General features: G+C 41.5%; 4 protein-coding genes across 4 annotated transcripts; 1 reads left to right on the top strand and 3 right to left on the bottom strand.

Moving 5' to 3' along the window:
* Positions 1 to 1489: 1489 nt before the first annotated feature.
* hapstr1b (HUWE1 associated protein modifying stress responses b) lies at positions 1490 to 7166 on the bottom strand. The gene is made up of 4 exons (XM_026171574.2): positions 6716 to 7166; positions 3690 to 3770; positions 3294 to 3569; positions 1490 to 3201 (listed from the first exon to the last, which is right to left on the bottom strand). Exons 1-4 carry the CDS (start codon positions 6909 to 6911, stop codon positions 2963 to 2965), a joined length of 792 nt encoding a protein of 263 aa, XP_026027359.1. The 5' UTR covers positions 6912 to 7166; the 3' UTR covers positions 1490 to 2962.
* Positions 7167 to 7663: 497 nt separating this feature from the next.
* Positions 7664 to 17772, top strand: abcg2b (ATP-binding cassette, sub-family G (WHITE), member 2b). Its single transcript, XM_026171570.2, has 16 exons — positions 7664 to 7799; positions 8366 to 8532; positions 9456 to 9515; positions 9609 to 9726; positions 9809 to 9964; positions 10280 to 10437; positions 10667 to 10818; positions 11164 to 11256; positions 11820 to 11971; positions 12247 to 12398; positions 14144 to 14233; positions 16012 to 16136; positions 16574 to 16728; positions 16809 to 16898; positions 17020 to 17072; positions 17160 to 17772. Exons 2-16 carry the CDS (start codon positions 8384 to 8386, stop codon positions 17305 to 17307), a joined length of 1851 nt encoding a protein of 616 aa, XP_026027355.2. The 5' UTR covers positions 7664 to 7799; positions 8366 to 8383; the 3' UTR covers positions 17308 to 17772.
* LOC113024457 (uncharacterized) lies at positions 13553 to 21702 on the bottom strand. The gene is made up of 2 exons (XM_080303094.1): positions 20333 to 21702; positions 13553 to 13946 (listed from the first exon to the last, which is right to left on the bottom strand). Exon 1 carries the CDS (start codon positions 21324 to 21326, stop codon positions 20382 to 20384), a length of 945 nt encoding a protein of 314 aa, XP_080159220.1. The 5' UTR covers positions 21327 to 21702; the 3' UTR covers positions 13553 to 13946; positions 20333 to 20381.
* Positions 21703 to 21709: 7 nt separating this feature from the next.
* On the bottom strand, positions 21710 to 22882 carry LOC113024458 (lipopolysaccharide-induced tumor necrosis factor-alpha factor homolog). The gene is made up of 4 exons (XM_026171573.2): positions 22684 to 22882; positions 22442 to 22594; positions 22081 to 22255; positions 21710 to 21962 (listed from the first exon to the last, which is right to left on the bottom strand). The coding sequence occupies exons 1-4, from the start codon at positions 22736 to 22738 to the stop codon at positions 21845 to 21847; spliced, it is 501 nt and encodes a 166-aa protein (XP_026027358.1). The 5' UTR covers positions 22739 to 22882; the 3' UTR covers positions 21710 to 21844.
* Positions 22883 to 23265: the final 383 nt, after the last annotated feature.

Here is a 23265-nt window from a genome sequence, read left to right as displayed (position 1 = left end):
TCTTATTGATACTAATGCCTTCATCAATACTGTTTAAAGATCTGATTCTTTATCAGCTCACTTATTGATTCTTTATACAGTGTGTGTGTGCGTGCGTGTGTGCCAGTGTTTTACTATCTCCCAGTCTGTAAACACACAAAAAGCAAGACGCATGAGTGACTCAAGTTTCCGAAAGCTTTGCTGAGCCTGACATCATTAGTTTGCAGTGTGCAGCTGTCATGAAAACATGCCAGCACTGATAAAAGGAAATGATAAGCTTGGAAGTACTGGTGCCAGTGGATGGGATGATTTGGCACCGGTTCTTGATTCCCTTCCGTTGCCCTAATCTCATTTTTCCCTCGTGTTAAATGATGCCACTGTCTCTATGAACTAAGTGCATTACTACTTCTGCTCATCAGCTATGTGCAGCAGTCTGTCAGCTGCAGACTAACACAGTGAGTCACCACTAATGGCATCTTAACTGCTATAAGAGAAATAGGTTAGCCTTTGTGGTTTGTGTGTCTTTTGGTGGATTCAAAAGTGGATCAAACGTTTGTCCTTTGCAACTCTCGCACCTTTGATGCCAAATGTGGTTAAGTAACCAGGAAACCTCCAGTTTGTTTTGTTGCGGGTAGACAAACAATTTTTTAGTTCACGTAACCGATGAAACACTAGAACTCTTGTGTAAATGTAAATTTGTCTGTTACTGTGTACTTGACACACATGGAGAAATGCCAAACTGCCTTTCGGTGTTCTTGTAACAGTGACAATAAAAAGCTATTCTATTCTAGAGTGATGTTTTCTGATGTTAGAGTGAGACAAAAAGCATATTCTACATTCACTGTGTGAACTGAAAAAAAAAATCTAATTACCAGGTTGAGAAATATTACAAGAATAAAAAGTTGCTTTTAAACAAAAAAAAAAAAAAATCCTGCTGTTAGCCTTTTCCTTTTATTTTTCCTAGTTCCTCATCAAATGCAGCACTAGCATTGCTCACTTGCAGCTTGTTCTTCCCCTGGTATTCATATTTGTTGTTTATCTTTGTTTGCCCTTCAACACACCTCCCTGTGTGTAAATGCTGCCAATTTACAAATTTGCATGTAAGAATTTCTTCTAGATTAACGAGATTGTTTTTATTAAAACAAACTCCTGTCATGGAAGTGTCTGCTTAAAACTCTTAAAGCAGTAGCATGTAGTTTGTCACCCCCCTGTGGTGGCAACAATGAATTGCACAATGTTAACAAACCGAGGTAACCTGCTTCTGCAGACTGAGCGCAGCATTCAGATGATCCTTTATTCTTGGTATCAAATGAAAAAGGCATGAGTTAACAGAGAAGCACTGCGACAGCTAACACCTGAAAGGCTCAGGTTTCTCCACTTCGTCCTACCCTTTAGTGTTCTTTTATGACCAACAACTGAGGCATTTATTAAAATACCACAGAAACGAGAAAAACTCCTCCTGCACTAAACACAAGGAACATAACTGTGAGAAAACTCAAACAAGTTGAACACTTGTACTGTTCTTTAATGTCAGAATTGTTATTGTACATGGACATCCTAATGGATTTGCACTCCTTTTTACAATAATGTACCACATATAACAGCACCTACATGTTATGTACACACATTACACAAGATTGTATCACAAAGCAGTGTGAAATCAGCAAAAACAAGTGCCTTGTTGACTCAACACACCCAATAGTCCATGAGCGGGCTAAAGTAAAATATCACAGCCATCGGCCCTCCACTAGCTCACAGGCAGCTGCCCCCTGTAATTTTCTAGATTTAAAGCTGAAGTCACAGGTGTGAAAGGGTTGTAAAACAAGAGACGAGTTATTGGCAACAGTCTCCCAGTTACTGTTGGGTCATATGCAAACAAAGATGCAGCCTTTGAAACACTGTTACTGCTCAGAATGCAAAAAATTTGAGAGCCTGTGTTGTATCGAGTTCTCCTGGACACTGATATGGAAACTGTGCGTAGCGCATTTGTATTATTTGTAACGTTACAACAGGTAACAGCATGGTTAGAAAAAGAAAATGCAGAGATAAAAGACATAAGATGCATCTCACTTTCCCCACCCCGTCACCCCACTTATCTGTGTGGATATGAATGACCCGCTTCGTGATAAGACCCTTGCTTGGACTGTAAAGAGCAACTGAAGAAAAATAAAATGGGATGAATTTCATAAAAGAGAAAATTGTGAAGTGGAAACTGAATTTGCCAGAACCCTGCGTCCACAAGCGTCCACACACACACGCGCACACACACTCTTTGTTGCACAAAAACCAGAGATACTGTAGCAGCTTTCTCAAAGGCGAAGACAAGTACGACACAGTAAGTGGCATTTCTGCTGTCAGATACACAAACACAGCAGCAGAATGAGATGCACACGCTGAAAAGCGTTTTGAGTTGAGCCACGCGGCAGGGAGGCAGTTTGGCCTCCCAAGGAGCCCGGATTCAGTCTGGTTTGGCGAGCACTCAAAAGAGGAGGAAGTATGCCTGAGGAAAGAGGGGAAGATAACCGCAAACTGCAGGCAACAGTCTGGTCCATCTGATCACTGAATGTGAAGCACAAAGGAGCCCGGCCAGAACCCCACCCCCCACCCCCCAAAAAAACAAAACAAAAAAAAAAACAACAACCACCATCTCAACTGAACATTCTGCACGTCGAGAACTTCAAGTGTAACGTGTGCTTGCCTCAGTATCAGATCGACAGAGGGCTAACAAACAGGAAAGTAAATCTGCTAAAAGGAACAGAACTCTACCACTGAGAGGACGTGTGAGACAACACCAAATTTCCTGCTGAGAAAATGAGTGGGTTAAAGGAGGGGCTAAATATGTACGCTGAGAACAGTTTTTTCTTTATTTGTAGCATTGCGACTAAGGAAGATTTCAGTGGTTGGCCAAGGCGCGAGTCCCCATCGGCTGTCCAGTTGGCCACTGAGGAGCAGACAGAGGAGGGATCAGTGGTGTGGGAAGAGTTCAGAGCATCCGGTTACGTTTATGCGTGGGTGAGTCTGTGATGACATCACTACAGGGGGCAGGGCCTCGTTTACGATTGGTGGTGGAATCTAAATGGAGTGCCATCTCCTCAGCTATGAAGGTGTTGAGGTCCACATCATGAAGCCCGTTCCTACGACGACTGAGAGACTGTGCAGGGTGAGTTGGGGAACCAGGAGGACCAGAACGCACAGAGATGCTGGCCATGGCACCACTAAGGCCTGGAAAAGAAGAGATGGGGAAAAAAGAATAAGACAACTTATATGAATTCGAGCCTTGCAACTTCATAAAGCGTTCAGGTGCTTTGACTAACCATGCAGTGCGATGGCCTCTCTAAAGGGTTGCAGGTCGGTCTCCACTGAGCTGCCAGTCTCCGAAGGTGACGGTCTGCTCGCAGATACCATGGAAACTCTGGGTGGGGCGCGAGCTGTACGAGGAGGTGGAACTTTGCCACACAGGAAGCTAATGAGTTCTTCTCGTCTTATAGTTCTTCTGCGTTTTTTCGCCCATGCAATCACCTCTTTATTCCTGCGCTGATAGCCTAAGTGGATGCCCAGGTCATAGCTCCGCTGGCGGGCCTCCATACTCTCTGATGACATACAAGGATGCCTAATTTCAGTATCTCTGGACACAACAATCGCAACTTGTACATATAAAATGCTATAAAAAGGCTGAACCACATAATGGTTAACAGTATCATTTTACTTGCCTTTATACAGATTAGTGACAGCTGTGGCTGCATTTTGGAAGGGCACCCAGAGGGAGAGTCCTTGCTGTTGACATACTCGATCTGTGAATTACAAAATTATTCTTTAGCGACAAGAACAAAAGGCAGACAAACAAAAAGAAATGAGAGCTAAAAACCAAGTGAACGAACAGAAAATTAAATGAGCAATACATAAATATCTACTCTATAAACAGATGCATAACGTGTAGAAAAGGTCAAATTGCAGCAACTGGTTCGGTTTGTGGTCTGCTGGTATTTTGATTTTTATCTGAGACTTTATATAGTCCCATGGAAAAGTGTTTGTCCCCTCTTTAAAAAAAAATAAATAAAAAATGTTAAAACACCTCTCTGACAAAATGAAGTAGGCTTCAAAAGATATCAAAAAGCAACAAATGATGCCATGACTAAGGAAACTCAATAGCCAAGATATCAATGACTATGTTTCTATCAGCCTAAAAGTGGTTTCAAAAGCACTTCTAAAGGTGAATCACAATGAGATCATTATACACAAATGGAGAAAACACAGTGGTGAACCTCGCCAGGAGTGGCCGGCCTACCAATATTACTCCAGGAACGTACACACTCATCCAGGAGGTCACAAAACTACCAAGATCATCATCTAAACAATTTGGCCTAATTTGGTTCAGTTCAGGCCAGAGTTCATAATATAAACAATAAGAAAGAGAGTGGGCAAAATTGACACCCATGGGAGAGTTGAGGGGAAAACCACCACCTTGTGTCACATTTACCAAAAAACATCTTCATGATCCCCAAGACTTCTGAGAAAATGTTCTGTAGACTGATGAGACAATAGCTGAAACCAGCACAGAATGCCATAAAAAGAAGAGCACTGTAACAGTAAAACATGGTTGTGGTACTGTGATGTTCTGGGGCTGCTTTGCTGCTTGAGGTAGATTTTGCTGTAATTGATGGAACGATGAATTTGGTTCTCTACCAGAAAATCCTGAAGGAGAATGGATGGCAATGAGTTAATGCACTGAAGTTCAAAAAATGAGGAAAATCTGTACTCCCAGAAATCAATGGGAGATGCGACAGATGGCTGCTGTCCCATTGCCAAACAGCCAAAACAAGAAAAATATTACTTAATAATGCAGTTCTGACACCTGTGCACATTAAGGTTCATAACTGCTTTAACTGTGTAACTGGAACTTTTCTGCATCTGTGCTACAATGACTAAAGTATACTCCTTTTCTATAATGGGATGCTTTTATACCCTATTTAAGGTGAAGATGATAAACTTTTGTAACAGTTTTTACTGTCTTAACTAATGTTCCACTAACGACTGAAATTGAGGCTATGGTTCTCTTCCTACTTGTACAGATGGGGACTGAAACTAAAAATGTGCTACAAGATGGCCACCGAGTTGCTTCTAAAATGATTTTACTTTTAGTTCGGCAGGGCTGTGGTGCCATGGAGCTAAAGAATAGATACCATTTAATCTTCAAGAAACCATGGACTTTGTCACCTTTTAACATGTATGTGTCTTTGCAAACACTGACTGACGCACACAACAGGAAGTCATGATCCACATATCCATTAATAGCTTTCTGGCTACAATGGAAGACACCCTAAAGACTGAGTCAGCAGACTGGCTGATTGACCTCAGATTTGAGAAACACTGTTTGAGCATTTTCAAATTCAGTATCCACCACAATAAGTCTCAAGGCTAAAACTAAAACTCTCAAAACTATGCATATGCTTAGGATGCTTAAGTAAAATTATGTGAATATCAACAACTTGTGCGATGTTTACCTCCAGTTTTTTTATTTTTAAAAGAAATGCAATGATAGTATTTTCATGACCCAAAAAATAAATGCAGTTTTCCTGACTAGAAACTCTTACATTTTTTCTGCACTGGCTGCTCATAAGTGTATTCATGTACAGGTGTGTTCCTGATTTTAGGACACACGGGGAGGAGGGTCTTGTAAACAGAAGTACCTGACCAAGCAGGATTTCTAGACAGTGGTGGACAAACATCGTAATTGTACTGGTGAAATAGAGCTCCATAAATATTGAGGATAGGACATCAAATAAATCCCATATACTGGTGATCAAGGCAATTCGAGGCAACTAAAGCATTTAACACACAAAAACCCCTGCAGGACAAATCTGAATAACTAAGGGATCACAATTTACAGCGAGTTTCTGGTCCTGATGAGAGGCTGTCAGAGCAAAAAAGAGAAAAACAAAACAAAAAATAAAACAACAACAAACAAACAAAAAAAACAAACATATCTGGGCAGGACAAATTTTCAACAAGAACATTTATGGTAATCCTTTCGCCATTTTGTTCTGGTAATGAAAATCATTGCACCCAGAAAGAGGAAACTGAACTGCGTCTTGGTATAAACCGTCTTTTGTGTCGTTAACTTCTGGACGTCCACAACACCGCTATAATAAAAATTTACGACTAAGCGTCAACAAATGTCTTGTTTTCAGTCTACCATCTCCTCCCTGTGTTTCGCCATTTTGACTAGCTGTATAACTGATAACCGGCAGACAAAACACTTTTTGTGTAAGCCATATCGTGTACATAACCGACGAACAACTGTAATAAACCCGTGACGCCCGCACCGGCAAGTTAACCCGTTATTTCGGGGACATTTTAGCGTGTCTTCTTTTCAATCCCTTAAACCAGTGAGACCTCTGACAGCTAAGGCCACCGTGAGCTACATTCAGCCTTGTTGTCCGACGCTCTGACACGGTGACCGGCTGTTAGCGGCTGCTAGCGTTAGCATGTGGTATAGTTAGCTAGCAAAAGGAACAGGGTCACGATAATCAAGACGAGAAGCGACGAAGACTCGATTTTAAACTCTGTTTGAAAGAATACACCTCCCAGTCCAACTGCAAACTACAACGGTGACAAACAACGCCGGTTGTACTTTAGAGAAAAAGCTGTGAATAGTGCCCTTTGTGTCTCTCCGCCCAGCGATAATGTTAGCTCAGGCGGCTAGCTTAGCTTGAATTCCGGCATCTTCTGTACATACCTTTGTAGAGCTGTGCTACCGCCGTGGCTGAGTTCTGAAAGAGGTGCCACAGCTTTTGCTGGCTTTGCTCGGACTCCTCTTCGTTTGGCGCATCCTGTTCCGCCTCAGCTAAGCACTGCCGTTCCCATTTCGAGAACCAGTGCTCGGGGCCGTGCTCTTGGATCTCCGCTTCTCCCTCCTCTTTCCTCTCCTCCATAGCTAACGTTAGGCGTTAGCTAATAGCTTATAAGCTAACCTTCGTGTAAAATACAGGATTTTTAATTTCCCGGCTGTGCTATACTTTTCTGTGCTATACCGGAACAATACGTCAAAGTACACAAAATAAAAGCCAGAACTGCTGTTATAGCCACATTGTAGATATTTAACACCCCACCCGTACACCCAGTGCTAAACACACAAAACTGAGGAACGCAATGACAACACCTCGGAATTTCTGGAGCTTGCCCCTCCCATTATCTCAATGTGCTGAAAATAGATTGGTAGAAACAATTTTATAGGCGGTGCTTGATGCTGAACACGAAGCCTGATTGGACGGTGACAAAAAGACAAATTGTCGGAGAAAAACAATGTTGATCCCACCCAGAAGATTTTCTATAGCCTGTTACAGTGGATTCCGTGCGTTAGGGGGCAGCCCGACCATGGAAATGTCGTACATGTAATCAGTGTGGTCAAAGGTCTAAGGACACCCTGTTTGTGCTCATACTTTTTCTTTGTTTTCGTTTTAAATTCAAGATCAGTAGAGTGAACAGTAGTCACTGAGACCAAGTAACAATCATGGTACACAAATACTCCTAAATACTCAGACTTTCTCAAACAGTAGCTCACAAAGTGTGAAGTCAGAAAACAGTACTTGCATTATTTATGTTACATTAGCAGAGAAACGCAGACGACGCGAGGAGGAGGACAGGCAGATACAGACTATAAATACACACACCAGGTAATCAGGAAATGGCACACAGGAGGGGACACAGCTGGAACTAATGGACATAACGAGACACAGACCTACAAAGTAAAACAGGAAACACACAGACTGTTTTACAACACAAAACTCGGGGACCCGAACAGAGCACAGAGGGAGACACAGGTAGGGATAATAAACACGACAACCAAACCCAAAGAACTAATACAAAATCAGAATAAACTAGAAAATAATAATAATAAACTCACAGCGCTGGGTCACCGACCCAGGACCATGACAGAATTTGTGCTTGCTGGCATTAATACTGCTGTCGCCTTCATGAATATGAATAATCGTACTGTGTATAAATTACCTGTATAAATAAACATGTATTAACGTATAGGTATGGTAGAATGGCTGACATCTGCAATACTTTCATAGGGGTAATCAGCATTATACTATACGCATATCACCAGCTGCCATCAAATTACTTGCATAGATTGTAATGCTCATGGGTGGAATTACTGCTGTGCTTGTGATTTTGAATGGGAGAGTTCAGTGCCACATGATCACAGTAAGCCACAACTCTTTAAGGATTGAGAGAGTCCAAAGTTCCGATGGGTAATAAGAGATATCTTTTGATTACATTTTCACTCACCTGTATCTCCTTCAGCCTGCACAGGTCTCTGTGCCAGACTGCTTCTCTCTTTTGAACCCAGCTTCCAGACTCTCTTTTCCTCTCTTTCTGCTAGCAACTCCATTCTTTGAACATGACTAAGGGGGAGAATAGTATCCGTGTTGATGACTACTTTCAGGACCGGGGTCCAACTGTCACATTCAGCAACCTCCTCTACTGTGTTCAAGAAACAAAGTTCTGCCGCAAGATAGGGCCCGAAAAGATCATCCTCCATGATGTGAGGTAGGACATGCTGGTTACCTGGGAGAATGTGAATGTATCTACATATACTTTTATGTGATATAACAGCTTTATTACTGTGTGGTGACCGATAACATGCTGGAACTATAGCATGTGACAGTCAACGTTTTTACGCTGGTCTCATAGAAATACTCTATGCACTTTCCACATTGTTCTTTTTGAGTTGTTCTGTTGTTAATCAGGAAAAGAGTCAAAGATGTTCTGGCAGGTTAAAAACCTGAGCCAGACTGGATTCACTCTCATTACACCTAAATATATGAGTGACAAATTCAAAAAAACAAAAAACAAAACTATAGGTGGTTTCTTTTATGCTCCTTGACTTGGATCCACTTGAGTTCATATTTATTAAGCAGTGTCACTGAATGGCTTGATGATTATGAAAATATCAATAAAATATGGCAGTTGCAATCACCAGATCCCAACTACCTAAACGCCTATGGTAGACTTTGGGTCACATTGGTCAGTATCTTTGAAAAGAATGGGGTTTACCCCTCAAGTAGATTTCTAGAGACCTAATGTGCCATGACTAAGGAATACTGAGGTGCAGTGAGTCTGTTCTAGTGACGTGTTTTGGTCTATCACCTTGCTAAGTCACTTTGTGTTGATTTTTCCTTTAATTCTTTAATGTGTACAGGTCAATCAGGCAATAAAAGTGTAAATAACATTAGTTTTCAGTTGCAGCTCTACTTTTTCAATATGCTGTAACTTAGAATGCTAAAAGTACACATGTATGTGTTTGGCCGTAGCGTTTTATTTTCATAGCATTGTCATCTTCTTTTATTTTCTGCATTTTGCAGAAAGCATTGAAAGAAATGAACAGTATAACCTCCAATGCTTGAGTAGAAAGAATGTATCTTGTGGATTATGTATTAAGGATCACTAAAGCATTGCATGACTTGCTGCAGTGGGATCATAAGACCGGGGATGAATGCCATCATGGGTGCCACAGGAAGCGGTAAAACATCGTAAGACATTTCCCTGCAAATACATAGTCAGTAGTTTATAAGCATGAACAGGCCACCCAATGATGTGTTTTGTTTTTTTTATCCTGATCGCAGACTCCTGGATGTACTTGCAGGGAGGAAAAATCCAGCTGGACTGCGTCAGGGAAATGTATTGGTGAACGGCAAAGTCGTCACGTCTGACCTGAGGCTCAGCTCTGCCTACGTGGTTCAGGTACACAGATGCAAACAGATGCATATTTTTTTAACATCACACACTGGTGAGTGGTTTATCTACGTCGCCCTTTTGGTTCCAGGATGATATTCTGATGGGGACTCTGAGCGTGAGAGAGAACCTGCTTTTCAGTGCCAACTTGCGTCTGTACCCTAAGGATCACTCCACAGCAGATAAACACCAGCAAGTAAACACCATCATAGAAGACTTGGGCCTTACAGACTGTGCTGACACTAAGGTACAGAGCACCATGCACAAACTACTTTTTTTAAACTGTAGAGGAAATATCAAAAAATCTTACAGTATTTTATGCAAAATAACTTATCATTAGTGCTTTTTAAATCCTATTACTATGAGACCACAGTACCAACTAAACTGTATATAATCGCTACAAAAATACATTGAAGTTTGGTGTTTTGGTGTAACTTACATACAAGAAAAGTTACTCTCCCATTTTATTTTGAAAAATCAAACTTTATAACAGAAGTATCACTCTAGTTTGTCCTTTTTGCACATTTTAGATGCAAAGCAAGTTTTGCGTGTGTGTATTCAGATAGGTACGGAGTTTCTGCGTGGTGTATCAGGAGGGGAGAGGAAGCGGTGCAGCATTGGGATGGAGCTCATCACGTCTCCCTCTCTGCTGTTTCTGGATGAGCCGACCACTGGCTTGGATTCTAACACTGCAAACTGCATCATCGGTCTACTACACAAGTACAGCGCAGCTACTTAACTATCACTCATTACACACATACACAAAAGACACAAATAACACAAAACTGAAGCACGCTGTATAAAATTAGGTAGAGTCAAACAGCAGCGTGCTGTTCATTGCTATCTTTAGTTCACATTTACACTATGCTGGTGTTTCTGGTGTAAATGATCTCTTTATGTCACCATCTACTGCCGTCTGTGTAATAAAAATGTCCAAAAATGTATGAAGGTTGTCCAGAAGAGGCAAGACTGTGATCTTCTCCATCCACCAACCCCGATACTCCATCTTCAAACAGTTTGACCACCTCACACTGATGCATAAAGGGGAGGTGGTGTATGCAGGAGCAGCAGACCATGCCCTGATGTACTTCACAGACCTTGGTATGTAATGCATGAGTTTGTATATTTACTGTAAAAGTTGGAAGACTCTGACTGAGAATCCTATAAAAAATGATGAGCAGTTGAATACCAAAGGGAAATATACAGTATATGAGCTGCTGAATGAGGTCAGAAGTCAGGGCATGACTTAAGTCCTGTTTTATATTTATATGTTCATACTTAACTTTGTTCTACAGTGTGAAAATGATCTGAGATTATTTAGATAATCCAGCCCTGAACTGGGTTCTTGGATTCATGAATGGATGTAGCACTTCCTCAAATCCAGATTTTGTATGCTTTTAAAGTTGAATGAGGTTTTATCAGTATGTCTGTGTGTGCTTTGCACAGGCTATCAGATTGAGCCTTTCAACAATCCAGCTGACTTCTTCATGGACATCACAAATGGAGAAACAAAATCAACAGTACAATGGGACATGGCAGGTAAGTAATAATTCACAGTTAAAAAAAATGTTCTCCTACTTCGCTTCTCCAACCACCAACTACTTTTTGCTGAGAGACACACACAAAGACAACCTTCTAAAATAGACAAATCACTCTTTGTAACACCAGTTAAATATCCAAGCATGGTTTGGTGCTTCGTGAGTAAGAAAAAAAAATCAATGTTGGATAAAGTTATTGGTGAAGTTACAGTTTTAGACATGTCGGTCACAGATTGCTCCAACAGCATTTCAAAAACTATATTCTACAATGTTTTTGCTTCATAACACAACCTGCCGCATACTGGGCGGCTATAAAAGCCTCACTTATTACAAACCAAGCTCATGTTTGTGCAGCATGTTTGAACTTTGAGTTGGGAGGCAGCTAGGTTTACTTAACGTGACGTAAAGGAAGGTTTGTGTTACGTAACTAAGCACTTCTGGAGTAATTGCTCAGTTTTACATCTCCAAACCCATCTCACTTAGATTTCTTGGGTGGCTGTTATAAATCCATGTTTTTATTATGCTGTCCTTAACTTGACACCGTGATTTCCTCTCTCACCCAAGAGAATTGCAAAAACCCCTTAGCAATAAAGTATCAGCAGTCCCAGCTGTACCAGAATATGATGGAGGAGCTGGACCATGTGAACCAGAGCATTGTTGACGGGGTCACAGGTGAAGACAAGCCGGCCAACTACGCCACCTCTTTCTTCTATCAGGTGAGCAAATCGTCAGTTGCAGAGAACATTTTTTAATTTTAAAATGATAGATTATTTTCTGGTTGTTGGAAATCTCAGGTCTCATTAGTTTAATGATTAACAGAAGCAGACGTGAGTTTATTAGGTTATGTCACAGAGTTTACGAGCCAGCTGTTATCTCAGTGTGCTTGGCTGTGTGCTGATCCGACTCAGTTTTACTGTCTACTCATAAAAAATGTTGATAATTATCCTCTTTGTGTCTGTGTGTGTGGTGCATCTGTGTGTGCGTGAGCTAGATGCGTGTGGTGTGTGGCAGGACAGTGTTGAACACTCTGAGGAACCCTCAGACCTCCTACGCCCAACTGGCTCTCAACATCTTCTTTGCCATTCTTGTGGGACTCATTTATTACCAAATGCCCCTGACACTGCCCGAGGCTTTACAGAACAGGTACACAACAGTGTGCTTTGTTTAATTCAGGGTATCTGCTCCATTTTCACCTCTGTATTCCACATAATATAATTTAAAATGTTTTTAACCGTATATTGTTGTAGGGAATTATTGCAGGGCCGCTACTGTGAAGGCCACTTGGTTCCAGATAGTCAAATAGTATTTGCCTACCTCCTGATTTTCATATTTATTTGCATATTTGTCGCACTTATGTTTCCGATCGTCAAACAAATTTTAATGTTAGATGAAGATAACCCGAGTAAACACAAAATGCAGTTTTCAAATGATGATTTTATTTATTAAGGGAATAATCTATCCAAACCTACATGGCCCTGTGTGAAACAGTGATTCCCCCCTAAAACTAATAACTGGTTGTGCCACCCTTGGCAGCAAGACATGCAATCAAGCATTTGCGATAACTTCTAATGGGTTTTTTTTACAGTGCTATGAAGAAATTTTGGCCCACTCTTCTGCACAGAATTGTTTTAATTCAGCCACGTTGGAGCATTTTACACCGTGAGTTGTTTGAGGTTTATGGTCATGCCAAAGCATATCAATCTGATTTAAGTCCAGACTTTGACTAGACCACGCCAAAACCTTTTTTTGGCCATTCAGAGGTGGATTTTGTGGTGTGTTCTTAGTCATTGTCCTTCTGTATAACTCAAGTGTGCTCGTGAGATTCGGGGCATGAACTGATGGTGACACATTCTCCTTCAGGATGTTTCTGGTAGAGAGCAGAATTCATGTTTCCATCAATTACAGCAAGCTGCCCTGAAACAGAAAAACAGCCCCAGACCATCACACTACCACCACCATGTTTGACTGTCAGTATAATGTTCTTGTCATGAAATACTGGGTCACTTTTATGCAGATGCAACTGGACTCAAACCTTCCAAAGAGTTCAGTGTTTGTCTCATCAATCCAGAGTATTTTTGTGGTTAGGGTTTTGTGGATAATCAAGATGTTTTTTGGTAAATGTGACACAAGCATTTATGTTCTTTGTGGTCGCTGTTTTTTTCCACTTGACTCCCCCATGGATGCCATTTTTTCCCCAGTCTCTTTCTTATTGAATCATGAAGACTGAGCTTAACTGAGACAAGTGAGACCTGCAGTTTTTTTGGATGTTCTGAGGGGCAAATCATTTTCACACAGTGTCAGGGAGGTTTAGATAGTTTATTTCCCTCTTAATAAATGAAATCCTGAATAAATGAATGAGATCGCGAATACAAGCGGCGGAAATGGGCTTCCTCCGAAGGGTGGCTGGCCTCTCTCTTAGAGATAGGGTGAGAAGTTTGGCCATTCAGAAGAGGCTCAGAATAGAGCCGCTGCTCCTCCACATCGAAAGGAGCCAGCTGAGGTGGTTCGGGCATCTAACAAGGATGCCTCCTGGGTGAGGTGTTCCGGGCATGTCCCACCGGGAGGAGGCCCCAGGGCAGGGTATCTCTCGGCTGGCCTGGGAACGCCTTGGTGTTCCCCCAGATATACTGGAGGAGGTGGCTGGGAAGAGGGAGGTCTGGGCTTCTCTGCTTGGGCTGCTGCCCTGGCGACCTGGCCCCGGATAAGCGGAAGAAAATGGATGGCTAAATGAAATCCTGCATTTTACATTTACTCTGCTTATATTTGTCTAATGTTAACATTTGTTTGATGACACATGTAGGTGTGACAAATAATTTTCACAGTAATGTATCATGGCTGACATGTTCTTAACTTTTTAAACCATTGTCTCTTTTGTCTTTTAATGGCAGGAGTGGAGCGTTCTTCTTCCTTATCATCAACATGGTGTTTGGGAATCTTTCTGCTGTTGAACTCTTTATAAATGAAAGGGCGATCTTCATGTGAGTGAGACATTAAGCTTATGTGTGCCCTTTAGAAGTGTGACTTGTGCTATTCTGTATTTTTCTTCAGTCAAAGCCAAAGCTGCTATATTCTTAAATCCACCATAGTTACAGAGATGATAAATCATAAAAACAAGGCATGTAGTTTTGTTTTCATAGAGGTTACACGACATTCCAAAAACAACTGGACATTGCGATTTTTATTCATTATTACTCAAGTCAGAGAAAATAGTTCATTTGTTATACAGTGTTTTCAGCTGTGGTTCACTACACATGTCTAACTATTGCACAGGGACCCCTTAAAAGAAAGAGCCTTTTACAAGAACCCAATCAGATTCCTACAACCAATAAAGCACTCTTGTGTCAGTCCAAAAGGGTCGCTGGCACCATATGTACTCTAAAACTTCTCGACATATAATTCAGACCAGTTGTATAGCAATAAACAGAAACATACTTTGGGAAAGTTGGGTGATCCCTGCAGTTGTCTGGTAAATGCAGGGGACACCAGGAAAATGCAACAGTACTCTGAAAAGACAGAAGGGACTAGAGCAAAGGGTCTTTAATTTTTCCAGCAGAGCCAGTCATGCTCTGTTGGCTATATTTCATTTACAGTAATGCATTCACAAAGGACTACAAATAAATCCGGAGCTCTAACCCTACCTAACTCGAACATTGACCCTGAAACTGAGTCTTAGCCCTCAGACAGGCTTTTAAAGAGGTGTGAAATAAAACAAGCTGGCCTCTCACTGATTGTAATGGAGAAAACTCTCACAAGAATAGCTGTACAAGTAAACAGAATAATTTTGTTTATGTGTTTTTCCATCTTAAAGGTGACAAATGATTTCTATCACTTGCTCATATCGTTGGGAAGAGCCACTGGTGAGAAAGGTGTTACCCACCATCTGCCTGCAACACACACATTTAATTAGTGTGTCTGTTTTGTAGTCCTTAGGCTTTATGACTGCCTGCATGAGACATATTTTTTGGACATTTGTAAATTGTAACTACCGGTATGACAAAGTAATCTGGGTTATGCTCTCTCTGCGAGGGCTCTGGACTAGAGCCCCGTTAAGAGAGGCAGCATAACCTCATTAATACTCATCAGCTAATTCATCTTGGCTGCTGTTCGCAAGAAAACCAAACTCACATGGCAGTCATCTCAGGGGCTGGAAAAAAACAGCCAAAATGCCAAAACTGCAGTTCCTCTAGCTGCCACTTGGGGCTCTTTTCAAAAGCAAGTCAATCCCTGTAGATGTTAAAATAGACTTCACAGCAGTAATTAACATGTTTATAGTCTTGTGAAAATTAAAAAAAAATGTTTTCGAGTTTATAGATAATTGATCTCCTCGTGATATCTGTACTGGGAGTAATTGTTTTGTATAACTCACCCATTTAAATTGCACTGAGGCTTAAAGTTTGTTTTATTAAAAGCATAGCTTGTCAAATCCATTTACTGTAAAAGTTGCTGGGTGCAAGTGATAGGTGGCTGCCAGCACAGCCTGTTGTTGTCGATAGCTAACTGGACTTATAGCCAGGATGTCCTGACCAAGTGTGTGGTGTTGCTGCCTTCTAAAGCATTTTTTTTTTTAAATTCAATCATCAATGAATTAGCGTGAGCTTAATTTTAGAAGAGGTGCATGCTTATGAGTTGCATCACACTTTGATATAAAATATAGCTTAAAAAAAGTCTGTTTTTCAAATTGTCAGTGAATCTAACCCTTTTCACCCTCTCACATTGTTTTTGAGTTTGTTTTTTTCCCTGTTAATGTTTGTTGCAGTCATGAGAACTCTAGCGGCTATTACCGTACCTCCGTCTACTTCCTGTCCAAGATCTTTGCTGATCTCATCCCCAATCGCATGATTCCCATCATTGTGTTTTCAGCAATTGCCTACTACATGATGGGTAACATCATCCTTGCATGCAAGCAGACATACACATACAAAACACACATTGCGTCGTATCATGAAAGATGTTCTGATACAGTCAGTTAGTACAGAGAGGAGCTGCTGGTGTTTCATTCACATCCATGAAATGTCTTATTTAGGGCTAACTCCAAATCCACAGAGTGGTTTTGCAGTATGAGTGAGAGTTTGGATGCAGTAAATTAGTGAATAAGGAAACAGCCCAGTTCCTTCTGCACAGGCTGAGCCTCATCTCAAGGGTGTTCCAGGTTTGATGAATAAAATCTGGATCCCCATAATCTACTTCCTAATTAATTGAGCCGCTGTTGATTAATTTTCATTTGGAAGCTTCCATTTGATCTCACTGCCACTGTGCCAGGAGCAGCCCGCTCAATAATTTCCTGTCTTCCTGTGTGCACGTGTCCACCATTCCTTCAGGGTTGAAGCCTGCCTTTGAGACGTTCCTCTGTTTCGCTCTGACCATGTCTCTGGTCAGTCTGGCAGGAGTTGGTCTGGCCTTCCTCGTCTCAGCGAGCGTTTCTACATTTGCGATGGCAAACATCCTCATTGCTTTGCCCTTCGTCTTCATGATGGTGAGATGCTAAGACTCATATATGACATGTACAAGAGAGGAATAGGCACTTAAGAGTTTCATTCCCTCTTTATGTTTTAGGTCTTTGGTGGTTTTCTCGTCAATCTCAACGCCATGCTGAGCTGGCTCTCTTGGGTGAAATGGATCAGTATCTTCAAATATGGATTGGATGTAAGACACGGAAAGCAAGGGAGGAGGATTTGTGTGTGAGAATGAGACCACTGGGGCTGAATGTGCCTTTATGTGAAGTGAGGAGGTTGTTCAGCCTGATCTCTTTGTCTCTCTTTCTTAGGCTCTATACATTAACGAGCTGAAAGGACTGTTTTTGTACAGCAACAACACAGTGTGAGTGAAATAACGTAGCTACTGTTTAAAACTTATGCACACACTTGCACACACAGATTAAATGTGTCTTTGTGTCTTGTGCTTCAGCATCTCAGGGGAATATTTCCTGGAACAGCAAGGTATCGACTACTCCGTGTGGGGCTTCTGGAGGAACGTGGTGGCCTTGCTGGGAATCATATTTGTCTGCATGTGCCTGGCCTACGTCCAGTTGCGACGAATCAACCGCTGGAAATGATGCCCATTCATGTGTCCATAAGCAGCAAAGTATATTTCTTAGTAATTTAACAACAACAAAAAAAAGCAACACTGGAGAGTTTTGTATAGTTCCACCAGACTGAGCTTTCTTTTACTATTATTTATTATTTCAGATCAATTTATACTGTAAAACATTACATTTAAAATCTTTTACTCACTTAAGCTCTAAAGTAGGGATGTCAGACTCATTTTACATCCCGGGTCACATGCTGCCCACATTGATGTTAAGTGGACCACACTAGTGAAATTCCTCTTTCTGTCATTGTAAAGACGTCTAACTGTCCATTTAAAGTCCCTTGGAATATCATAGAAGAAAAACAAGTGAAATTTCAATAGTATCTCAAAGTTTTTTGCATGATAAAGAAATGTTGTCAGAGTAGATGGAAGAAACCTGTCAGCACAAATAAAATAAAAAATGTGTTAAATTAAAGAAAAATTTGGTTTAGCTCATTGCTCAGACTCTCCTGTAATTACAAAACTGAAAGTTTTTGTTAATTCTCAGAAAATATCCTATTTGTTTATTTTTTTTACATTATAAAAAAATGATATTTCTAAAGAGACAATGAAAAACATTCATTTTTTCTGTCATTTAATTCCAGGATGTTCTGTTCATCTGGACTTTGAGTTTTCAGTGGGAGAAACATGTCATTTCTTAAGAAGTCACTTGGATGAGTGAGGAAATATTTCTCCCACTGGAAACATAACCTCCAGATAAACAACTTTCTGGGATTTGCTTACCTTGATGATTGAGCTTGCATCAAGACTTTCATTTAATTGTTATATCTTATGTAATGACTTCAGTGTAAAAGTCCAAAATTACGCCCTCCTTTATGGGCTCAAATTGTGGTCATAAATATTTTGTACTTGTAAATCAGGATTTGTATGTGTAAAAAGAGTGTGTGCGTGCGTGCGTGCGTAAAAAGATTTGTATGTGGACTTAGCCAAAAAAAACTGTGTCAAACTCTACAAGTTACAAGTACGAATTTTGACCCGATTTTTCTTCCTTTCATCTGATTGGCCAATGTCATGTCAATCACAAATGTAACTATCCAATCAGAGAACAGATGGGTTTGGCTGTTGGAGGGGGTGCTTTTTTGTAGTGATGGGCAGATGAAGCCCCATGAAGCACTGGAGCTTTTCATCCAATTGGTTCACCCCAACGCGAAGCTTCATGAAGCTTCATTTGCTCTAGCAGGACACCTACTGGACGTAAAAATAATTAGCTGGCATGAATTTGAAGAGTGTGGCATTTTGCACACAGCCTGTAAATGTCAACAACAAAAGGAGTGTGTAAAACATGTATATTGTAGTGATGGCAGTATACTGTGTATATTTATGCTGGCAGTATGGAAAATGATTATTTGCGGCAAAGTTCGAACCGCTTCATGAACCAGTCACGTGGTACAGCCGGGCAGCGAGGCTTCGGACGTCATCATTTTCAGCTCCTCCCATAAATGAAGCAAGCCTCGATACGCGCTTCGCGGAAACGCCCCCTCCATTACTCGACACACGCTCCGAAGCCTCGATACAGAACGTCCCATCACTACTTTTTTGAACTGCAGGTCCTTGAAGGGTAATACAGTTTGAAGCTGGAGGATCTCTATAAAAATTTCTGATAGCAGCTAGGTCCCCTAACTTTCAGTAGCTGTTGAAAGGATAAAGTTGTGGTATATCAGTGGTTAGAAATACCATTATTACTTTAGGATTAGTTTAACACAAAGTCCGGGCTGACCCGGGAACATTGCTGTGAGTCGCAGTGCTCAGCATAAAGGTACTTTCACATCGGACGTAGGATGTGCTGCTAATGCTAACTAAAAGCAAAGGATCCAGAATTTGTTGCGCTGGCTGCTGAGCTCTGTATGTATGCTATGCCACATGTATGCTAATTCATAACAAAGAAAGCTTTGTAACTATCTCCACTAGTGAAGACTGTAATTTCCAAAACACTGCAAACAAATCTTTTTTTACAGACACACAAATTCTTTTTACACATAAATCCTGATTTACAATTACAAAATATTTATGACCTCAATTTGAGCCCATACTCCTTCAACTCCTCAACAGTCCTGTGGACTGGAGTCGAGTCTTTGCCCAGCCAATGCTGGCCCTTGGCCTTATGATTAAGGGCCCTGCTCTATAGCATTAACCATCACACGTGTTGTAACATTTGACTCCCAGGTGGATAAGCTGATATACTATGCGCACTTGGTGTGTGCACGAGGAAATGTCTGACAACTGCCAAGCCAAGACCTTAAATCCGTAGAAAGCTACTTAGCGCTTTCTTAGACAGTGTTGGTTACAAAAACAAAAGTACAAATGATTTGTCTTTAAAAAAGTTTTAAAAGTTTCCCTGTTTTTAACTTATTAATTTCTTTTTTTTTTTTAATTGACTGCAAGTCTTACAAAACGTGATACTGATCAAATGACGGTAATGGTGCAAACTGCTTAGCTGTGAAATTTAAAGTGAGGGCACAGAAGACTAAGGAAAAGCATTAAAAATCAAAGTAAACGCTGACTTTCCCTTTAATTACACTTCATCGGTTACTCTTCTGACATTGCATAACTGCGGATAAAGTGTCATCTTGTGCGAGATCTTTATCTTTATCTATCTTTATTAGAGACGATCCTGTGACGTGCAAATCCTCCTGAGGCTCGTGCATCACTATAGATTACACATTGCAGCAGCTGTGTTGCTCTGTGCACTGCACCTCACAGCGCATGCTCGGGCAGTCAGTGAACAGTTGTGTCTTCTCGTCCTTGCACATTTGCACCTTGTTAGAAAGCCATGTGTCAATGAAAATATATTTTCCACAAAATATTTCAGTGGATCTTAACACCCAAGGCTCAAAAACACAAAATAAAAATAAATATTTTTTTCTTCTGCATACAGCCCTTGTAGTTGTAATCCAATAGTATAAAGAGATAGCCACGACACCATCATGCTGAATGACATCACATCACATTTTTTATCCTGGAAATATGTATGGGGGAAATTTGACATTTACCATGACAACGCGCATTTAATCCCGGGCGCTCGCTCATTTCCAGTCACCTTCAGAAACTTTTCACGCTGCTCGCGCTCCGACTCAGCCTGTTCCCCGCCGTCATTGGTGCGTTTTCCAGCCCACGTAGCCACTCTGTACATTTGAGCATCACGCGCTCATCCACGCCGTAGTTCTCCTCTTCCTCGTACTCCACGTCGTCGTACTTGTGCCGCTCATTCAAAAGGGAGATTTTCAGAATTGAGTTTATGTCTCCGAGCTCAGCGTCAGTGCTGTTTTTAGCGGGGACTCTGCCGCTGTGAGAGCCGTTTCTCTGCCTTTTGGGCACGTTTTCCCTCCTGCGTCGGGACTCCGTGGCTCCTCCGGGAGCCAAGGTGGATCCACTCGCGGGATTTCTGGCGACTGAACGTTGCCGGTGTTTCTCGCTGTTTCTCCGCTGCAGCAGGAGGACAGCCTCGGGTGTGAGAGTCAGAGTGAAACGGACCTCCTGCTGATCCTTGGTTCTCACAGGCTTCACCTGTGAGTCACTCTTTACAGAAGTGTGACCAGAGTGTTTGTGCTGCTGTCTTTTAGACAGACTCTCTGAGCTGGTGACAGGAGATCTGCCTTTCTGGGATGAAGGCAGCGAGCCTTCCCTTCTGTTTGCCCCTGACACTCCTTTAATTGTTGGCAGATTACTCCTGGGCTGACTCTTCTTCCCCAGCTGTTTCAAGTTCAAAGCCAGCCTCTCCTTCACTGAGCCGCCTTTGTCTTCTTTCAAAGCTTTGGTCACAGCAGATACAGATGAAGTGTTGTTGGTGGGTCTCTCCTTCCCAGCGAGTCCTGACACAGAGCGCGTGATGGACACTGGCGGTATGAAGGGCATTTTGGCAGCGCACAGCATCAAGTAGGAGAGGAGTTCACTTTTGCTTGTGAAGTGTCGAAAGAAAAAAGAATGGACTAGGGAGGAAAGTGATTTCCTGACCGAGTTGAGATACTCTGATGCATCTTCAGCCATGCAAGGGTCAGCTGGCTGCAAATGCGTCACTGCCTCGCGGATCCACCAGTGCTCCTCTACACAGGAATAACATTTCCTGATGCCTTATACCTGAGCTGTGAGTGGGAGGTTGTTGGCATGCTTTAAAAAAAAAAAAAAAAGAAAAGGGCTTGTATGATGCTCATTACCCTGAGGCTCAAACATCTAAAATAAACCTACACCTCTAATCCTCTAGAGTGATTAGTGAGAGCACGTTTACTATGCACAGTACAGGTGCACATGCAGGCCTAATCCTCGCTGGATGTTTGGATGTGCAGTGAACTATGCAAACAAAGGTCACTTGAAACATTAAGCTTTTCTCCCTGCTCTGCATTTTAAATAAAACAAAGAAATAAAGCTTGAAGGATTGGCACAGAACACATTTATTTAATAGGATTCTTTCACAATTTGATTAAAACGTTTAAAATATCGAATTTTACACAACAGGAACTCGTGTGCTCTTATGTCTAAACGTGCATTTGACTCCAGCAATTGTGTGTTCACTCGCAGCACCGCTTCTTGTGCACGTGAAGAACCCGTCGACAGCGTGGACAACTGTGGTAGGCGTCCTTAAAGTGGTTTACAAAAAATGGAATCAGGCAGCAGCCGAGCACCAACCTGTGAGGCGGAAAGAACCACATGCTGATCTCTGATCTCTGACTTTTTAGAAATCGAATGTGTGATCGATGCTGGGATACAAAAAACAACCAGACTGAAGTGTTTAAATGCCTCTCACCCGCATAACACAAACACAAGACACACGAGCCACGCAAAAGTCCCGGCTTTAAAGGTGACCTCTGTGGTGACCCGAGTCCTGCAGGAGGGGCAGGTTGCCAGACCTGGAGAGCATCGCAGCTCAGCTTCATAGCTCACAAACTTTGCCCTGGGTGTACGTAAAGGGGCATCATACACTGTTGAGAAGAGGTTAAAAATGAATGCTGACATGCAACCTGAAGGGGATTGCTGCTAATTTTTTTTAAATGTAAAACTAAAGTAAGTAAACTAAAGTAATAAATTATTAAGCTATGTTTAAACTTAGCAGTGAGCAAAGAAAATGTGACATTACATATTCAAAATGGAGGTAGAAGAGCCTGTACCTGGTACAGCTGAGAGAATATTGTTGGGCAAGCAAACTCCTGAAGACGAGGACGAGGAAGGCGGTTGTGGTGGCTGTGCTGGTGGTGGTGGTGGACGGGTGAAAGGTGAGTGGACTTTGTAGACTTTGACATCTTGATCCGATTTACAGTCCTCTGGAAAAATGGATACACAGTGAGGTTTTTGTTTTTTCAACCACAGGAAAACAGACTAAGCAATGCTTGAGATGAGAGGTTATTTTTACCTGGTAAGAAGTATGGCGTAGGTGCAGGAAACAGCTTATCCACATTTGATTCCATTTAAAAGGCCTGAGGGAGCGTGAGAGGAAAAACAAGGGAAAACTCCTAAAATGTGCCTCCTGTGTTTGCGTCCAGCAGGGATTCATCAGCAGATGTACCAGGTGCTGTTAATTGAATTTGCCTCTGATTGGTTCAAGAAGGTATTACCCATTGTTCAATAGCGCCATGAGCATGTTAAACAGGTAGAAAGGTCTGGGGCAAACCTTCCCCCAAACAGCCATCTTGCTTAGTTTTATTCCACTGGAAATTGGTAAAAAATCAAATTTTGTTTTTTTTAAACACCAAAGATAATCTGTTCTTTATGAGTAAGACCAGATGTGCTCTATTATGCAAAATAGAGCTCCTCATTTCTTTGGATGCTTATCCTTATCAGGGTTGCAGGGAGGAGCCAATCTATGCTTTTACTGCATTAACAGTGTATTTGTGATCATTGTCATGCTGAAAAATGAAGCCTGAAAAATGCCAATCAGATACTTAACAGACTCTACTGACTTCCAACATATTAATGAGGACTTGGCCAAAAGCTT

Source organism: Astatotilapia calliptera, chromosome 6 (assembly GCF_964374335.1).
Source record: "Astatotilapia calliptera chromosome 6, fAstCal68.1, whole genome shotgun sequence".
In the NCBI taxonomy this organism is placed as follows: Eukaryota; Metazoa; Chordata; class Actinopteri; order Cichliformes; family Cichlidae; genus Astatotilapia; species Astatotilapia calliptera.
Note: the sequence above shows the minus strand (reverse complement) of the source record. Positions and strands in the feature narration are given on the sequence as shown.